At 33.9% G+C, this 6,654-nt stretch overlaps 1 protein-coding gene across 2 annotated transcripts; it reads right to left on the bottom strand.

Moving 5' to 3' along the window:
• Nucleotides 1-993: 993 nt before the first annotated feature.
• Nucleotides 994-6,385, bottom strand: LOC131644041 (uncharacterized). Of its 2 annotated transcripts, none has more exons than XM_058914428.1 (12): nucleotides 6,235-6,385; nucleotides 6,046-6,135; nucleotides 5,496-5,696; nucleotides 5,148-5,272; nucleotides 4,835-4,956; nucleotides 4,659-4,741; nucleotides 3,088-3,237; nucleotides 2,820-2,963; nucleotides 2,100-2,282; nucleotides 1,862-1,956; nucleotides 1,680-1,777; nucleotides 994-1,431 (listed from the first exon to the last, which is right to left on the bottom strand). In XM_058914428.1, exons 1-12 carry the CDS (start codon nucleotides 6,235-6,237, stop codon nucleotides 1,331-1,333), a joined length of 1,395 nt encoding a protein of 464 aa, XP_058770411.1. In that variant the 5' UTR covers nucleotides 6,238-6,385; the 3' UTR covers nucleotides 994-1,330. The 2 variants fall into 2 exon arrangements, with proteins under 2 accessions (XP_058770411.1, XP_058770412.1); XM_058914429.1 differs by having other exon boundaries at nucleotides 6,042-6,135; nucleotides 6,235-6,288.
• Between the last annotated feature and the right edge of the window lie 269 nt (nucleotides 6,386-6,654).

The raw sequence follows: 6,654 nt of genomic DNA, 5'->3' as shown, positions 1-6,654 counted from the left end.
TTCTTACTTCAATTTAATATCTTTTTTAAGGATTCTAATAGAGGGCTATGATCGGGTTACAATGACATTTACACAATCAAGAAAGGTCAATTATATAATGAAGAAATTGATGAAGTTAAATAATACCTTGTTTGTAGGTATATGTTTTTACAAGTGAATCATGCTTGTGAATTTTCTCTTTTCTTATTCATGGAATAAAACTAGTTGTTGAAAGATTATATTTTCGAATGAAAGAGAAAAGTTCTAATTACTACAATGACAAAAAATTAAGAAAGGTCTCCATAAACCAAGTTTTATTGAGTCAATGTTTAAAATTTAGTTTGAATCAAATAAAAAACATCCACACGCTAAAACATTGACATATATTTGTTTCTAAATTTGTCTATATGAAAAAAACAAAAAATGAAAACCAATGAAAAGAGGCTACACAATTGGTTGTTTAAAAATTAAAATGGCTCTCTCCAACAACCCTCTACTTGTTAAAATTCTAATAAAATACTATTTCTCTTTTTCATTCAACAAATTGTCTTTATTATAAAAAAATAAAAAAAATTAAAAATCTTGCTAAACCATTAAGTACCAAAATATAAATTTGACAAAACTCAAATTTTAACCTATAAAAACAACGAATTTAAAAACATATTGAAGAGTTTTTTAAGGAAACATTTGAGAATATGTTGGTGGCATTTCTCAATTCATTAAAAATAAGATCAACGTTTTTTCAATTTTCAACCGATCCATTTTTTTGGCAAACACATCCATTGTATGACTAAACTTTATAATTTAACAACATTTTAAAAAAATTGAAGTACAAAATTACTTTGAATCAAATTTGATTTCCCATAAAACTTAATTTGGCTAGAAATTGTATTTCGCTTCTAGGTTAAAAGTTAATAGAAAATTGAAATCAAACTTGGTTTGCAGTAAAATATCAAAACATAAACTATTTCATTTCAATTACAATGACCAGACAATGATTTCGACACCCATATAAAAGTCCAAACAAGAAAGGTTGAGCAGATATTTTTTTATAAAATGTTGAAAATAGACACATCCCTTAACATGTTTGATAGAGTTTGAAAAGGAACCATAGTTCATGACAGAAAATTGGATCCCTCTTTCAAATACTTCTTTCCAACTATTTGTCCTAACAACTTGAATTCACACAAAATAAAAAGGTCTAGTATATTTGCATCCTCAGCCTCCATGTCCATATTTAGTTAATGCTTGAGAGAACCTATAATGCTCATCGATTAATACTGTAATAATTTACATTTGAATATGGTTGCCAAAAAGAGATCCAATATGACAAAATATCAAAAAGCATCAACTAGTCAAGGTAGAACTTTGATCGGAGGCTATCCAGAATCTCTGCATACTCCGCCGGAGTTGCTTCACCACAGAACACTTCATTCCAGATCTTGCGCAAGTCTGCATAAAATATAAATAATTTGACTCATTCATATTAACGATTCAGCTAGCATTGAACATTAGAGGCAAATAAGAACATAAGAAGATTGACCATTCATGCAACGTTGAACATTAGAGCCAAGTAACAACGTAAAAAGAACAAGCTTGTAATAGAGTTTTCATGAAACCTTTAAACTCTAGAGAGATTTCAAAAAGTTTGGCAATAATAGAAACGAGGATTCTACCCATAATAAAAAAAACATACATACCATCCTTATCTGCTGATGGAAGGCACATTACGATCACATCAAATCTCGGTACCTTGGTTAAATTGTTCATATAACTGACAACTAGATCCATGTCTTCACTGCCAAAAGAGCAAATTTGTTGTCCTGATTAAAGGTCAAGCAGAAGTCTAAACCACAAAATACTTTCTCTGAAAAATACTTACGCGAAAAAAGATGCAGCACACTTGATGATCTCAACAAGCAGGGTAGAAGATAAGGCATTTTTGAATATTTTCGGTAATTCTTGGGGAGACAATGCCTAACGCATAAAAAGAAATAGAAAAGCAGATCACTTAACAACAGGAATTCAATATATATGAGGATTCTCTTGTTCTAATAAAAGAAAACATACTTAGAGCTGAAAATACAATCAAATCATAAATGCACAACAAATTTGAATACCTTTAATAGACAAGCCTGCAAAGCACGATCACCTAAAAACCCTCTCCAAGAGACTTCAAACTGATAAGCTGTGGTTGGGGGTGTTATATTTTTTGCAGCTTCAGCCATGGCTAGAGAAGCAGCCCGAGAAGCAAGCTGCTCAACAGATGCTTTAATTTCCGGCTTTCTAGTTTTGTGATTTCTCTGTTAAGAATGTGAGACGAAAAAATGTGAAGCAGGACAATGAACGAAGGTTGGAAAAATTATTAGGATCAAAAATGAAAAATGAAAAACTAATATCCTAAAACCACAACAATACAATCATACTGGCAAACAATTTAGGAATAAATTAAAAAACCCTAAATATTAAGTGGATACATTAAAACTTAAATTAGAACTTGTGAATAACATAAAAATATATTCGTATGCTTAGGAAATCAAGAAACAACATAAACGTTGCTTCTAAACTAGTGTTATCAAATTGCGGCGCCATGGCCGCTATGGCCGACATACATGGCGGTTTTTGGGATCGCCGCAATGGTAAATATCGGCCGCTATTGCGGATTTTTCCGCCATAATCTGCAATAACGGCGCCACAAATCGACTGGTATGGCGGGAGTATGGCTTTCCGCAATGGACCGCCATCTGCCATGGACAACACTGTTCTAAACAGAACCACAATATGCACTAGAACTACACTACTAAACTAGAAGGGCGAAGGATTTGAAGATAAAACTTAACCTGCTCCAAGCTGTTGGTTGCACCATGACCTTCCTTAGAACCATTGCCTACTTGTCCCTGAGTCTTGCTTCCAGATTTGGTAGCCTTGGTATTGATCTCCTCCATTAAGAGTGATTCTTTAGCAGGAATTTTCCCCTCACTACCCTGTAAACATAATCAAAGTTTATGATGGACACTATATACGAGGAACGACAAACAAAGTATATCTATCTGATCCACAGAGATATCAGTATATCAATGTTTTGGTAAAGACTGAAGTTATTTGTACCTTGGTTTGATGATGAGCTTCAGTTGGACCTGACTTTTGAGTACCATGTGAAACAGAGTGGATACTGCTGCTTCCATTAACTTTTGCCTCAGACTTTCCCATTTTTTGCATAGTGTTTTTTAGTGCTTTAGATGTTTTATGTAGAATTTCCTGGACAAAAGGCAATTTAACAGTTTAACTCTTGCACCAAAGAAGTGAGGAAAAACATGGACATGAAACAAGAACAGTTAACTGCACACAATAGAATTCTAGTGTGTTGTCGTGAAGCCTAGTCATAAAGTGGCATCATGTCATGTTTTTGTGCAGCAGCCTTTGCCGTCCGAATCGAGGACAGGAGGCGAATATATCATAGCCACAGCAGCCAACATAATATTAAACCCCCATTAATTTCCCTTTTTTTTACCACCGTTCCAATTTTTAAAGTGATTTTAAGACTGCGTAAGTTTTTACTCATCAGAATGTAGATCGGGTTAAAAACCAACCATTCTTACTAGGTTTCTGCTCTGATTCTTCGCACCACTGATATATTTTCTCGCAAACCCTTCCTTATCCAGCGGCAAATATGTTGTTGTTAGACTTATTGTTATTGGCAGTCATGATTTTATTATCTGTCAGCTGTGTTGTTTATTTTTAGGAATAAATAGAGAAAGGAAGGGAAAATGGTTATGGGATAGATATTGAGTGGTTATGGGAGGAAGAGACAAAGCTCTCTAATTCTTGAAAGCAAGAGACCAACACTCTCAAATTTCTTGGACATGAATTGTTTTGTAACAGTAAACTATTCCTTAGTTTATGTGTGAACACATTCTCTATAGTGTGTGTAATTCTGTTTCTGTTGCAAACATATTCAGTAAAAGCCAATTTCTACAATTAAATCATATTTAGGTACCAGTTTCTAACAATTTTCTAACAACCCCAAAACTAATTCTGTCAGCCCCTTAAACTCTACAGAGTTTGCTCATTCAAGAATTTGGTCATATTTCAGGAAATAGATATACAGATTCCTAAAATAGATCCGACCAACCCTTTTCCTGAACCCTGCCATGGCAAAATCTTAGTAACACAGGTTTCCCTAAAAGTTTACACCATAAGGCCTGAACATATGCTGACAAACAGACGGTTTCAAAATTGACCATTTTCTTCAAAGGTTTCTTTATATTATGGAAAACACTTTTAACTAGAATCCATCACTCTTCTTCATATTAAAAAAACTTATACATTAGATTCATCCTCTAAAAATGTTATCGTTTGCAGTATCTTATCCCTCACATTCCATCTCTAAAGGCTTGCTAAAGTTGTAATTCTTTATTCCACCCCGACTACTAAATCTAAGGCCCTTTAGCTCAGAATCTTATTTGAAGGCATCAACTAATTTGATTTTGTATTACAAATCAATATGTTCATTTGCATACTCAGGTGAGGGATGAAACTAGAATTTAAAATTTCCATGCAACTCTAACCCTCCAGTATTCATGGCTTGTCCAGCTATTAAAAATAGAAAATAATAAGGATAAAAATCGCGACTTTTTGTAGTAGTCATGTAATAATACTGGAACAACTTGTGTGCTTACTTTCTCGTAAAGTGATTTGGCATCAGCATACTGTTTCTTGACTTCTTGATTGTTAGGTTCCAACCTCATGGCAAACTCAGCATCTGTAATTAAAGCAAATCAGATAGTCAACAGATACAATATCAGAATATGTTTGAGACAACAGACACATTTGCTTGCAAGTTAAGTTAACACACCCTCCATTGATTCTTTATTTTTCCCAAGTTCTTTTCTAGCTGTTGCTCGCCGCGAGTATGCTTTTATGTAGCGATCGTCAAGATTTAAGGCCTCCGTACAGTCATCCTCAGCCTCTTGAAATCTGCCAACACAAATAGGTGAGAAAAGAAACATAAAATGCAGTGTGTCCTTCATGAGCATCAGTAAGGTGATAGACCAATTAACATATGACAGTATGTGTAAAAAACGACTTTCTTATATTTAAGATCACACCATTGACGATTGTATTTGATGAATAAACTATAATTCTTTCAAGACAAAATGTAAGCTTGCCTTCTTAGCTTTATATGGGCCATTGCCCTATTTGCATGTGCTACAGCAGTTGGTGAGAAGGCAATGCTCCTTGAATAGCAATCAATAGCTTCCTTAAATTTCTTCTGTTTAAAAAACTCATTGCCCTGTAATATACAAATGGATTTCAGTATCTTCAGCATCACACAATACGGTAACAAAAAAACAATGCATAATCTGTTTACTATTGCTAAATTAATGATCTGGACCCAAATAATGTTATATATTGAGTTTTTCTATTACTAGCATCCTAATGAATCAATTTCCACCACCCTGTTACTGCAATCCCAAAACATAGAGAAAAGTAAAAAAAAAAAAAGAAGCTCCTACCAGGTCTTTCTCGGATGCAGCATCAGGAACATCTTCAGAAGCAAAACTACTACTCACACGATTCAACAGATCATTGTTTCTCGAGAAATCATACTGAGCTGAAGAATTTCTTGCATGATCAAAAGAAATAGTATCTCCTCTTGATCCATTCTCTACACCCACTGATCCACCACTCCGAGAATACGAACCTTTTGTGAATTTCTATCAGTATGTCATACATCACAAATGAATTAATACATCCATACATATAAGCCATCATATACATATAAAGCCTACCAATATATACGGAAATCATAAATGGTTTTACCTTCAACTTGCTTTAAACCACCATAATCAATCAATTCACTCAAAATCAATTATAACCTCGAATTTATTGTTCAACTAACTTATAAGAGACCTTATGCAAACATAAATCACTTAAAATTAAACTTACTTTTAAGCAAAATCAAGTTTACTAAATCAATTTACATATAAGATGCTCCTCCATTCAAATACACCAACATAGATGATGATTGCAATAAGTTTTAAAGGTAAGATAAAAATTACCAACATTTTCCTTTTGTGATTTGACTTTTGCCGCTTTATTATCCTTTGTGGAAAATTCCCAATCCTGCAAGTCGTTTAAGAAACCCTGGAAATCCTGAAAATATAAAAAATGAACGATTAGGAGCAAGAAACGATGAAGTATTAGAGTTGGTGAAATCAAATGGAATCGTGAAGAGTGAATAAACTGTAGTACCATCTTGTGCTATGCAGGTAACGGTAAACTGAAGTGCGGTTCTAGTCACAATTTCAGTCACAGAGAAAGAATGAAATGTAGCATAGCTAAGTTTGAGATGAAAAAAGGGGTAGAGTAACGGTGAGTTTCGAAAGAACTTTCGCGAAGTGCGAGCCAATCAGTCCAAGTTTGTTAGTAGTATAAGGTATTGGGCTAAATATGGTTTACGTGTACTTAAGGCCCAAAGTATTAAAATGGGGTTACTTTTGGCACTCCTTAGTGGTACTCACGCGCCCTAGCTAAAAACTCTCAAATCCGGAACTTAACCTCCGAAAAACACCAAAAATGAAACCAAAGGCAAGTCTCATACCCAAGTCAAACCATAGAAAAGTATATATGAAGGTTAATTTTCTTACTTTTTACAGAGGTTAAGTTTCATAT

This window comes from Vicia villosa, linkage group LG1, assembly GCF_029867415.1.
Source record: "Vicia villosa cultivar HV-30 ecotype Madison, WI linkage group LG1, Vvil1.0, whole genome shotgun sequence".
NCBI lineage: Eukaryota > Viridiplantae > Streptophyta > Magnoliopsida > Fabales > Fabaceae > Vicia > Vicia villosa.
This window is presented reverse-complemented; position numbering and strand designations above follow the sequence as displayed.

What these genes read in the sequence shown, in the direction of transcription:
- LOC131644041 (XM_058914428.1), bottom strand. An exon ending in TCAAATCACAAAAGGAAAAT is followed by an intron (nt 5,697 to 6,045) that starts GTTGGTAATTTT and finishes ACATACTGATAG; the next exon opens with AAATTCACAAAAGGTTCGTA. An exon ending in CCAAATCACTTTACGAGAAA is followed by an intron (nt 3,238 to 4,658) that starts GTAAGCACACAA and finishes CCTTTTGTCCAG; the next exon opens with GAAATTCTACATAAAACATC.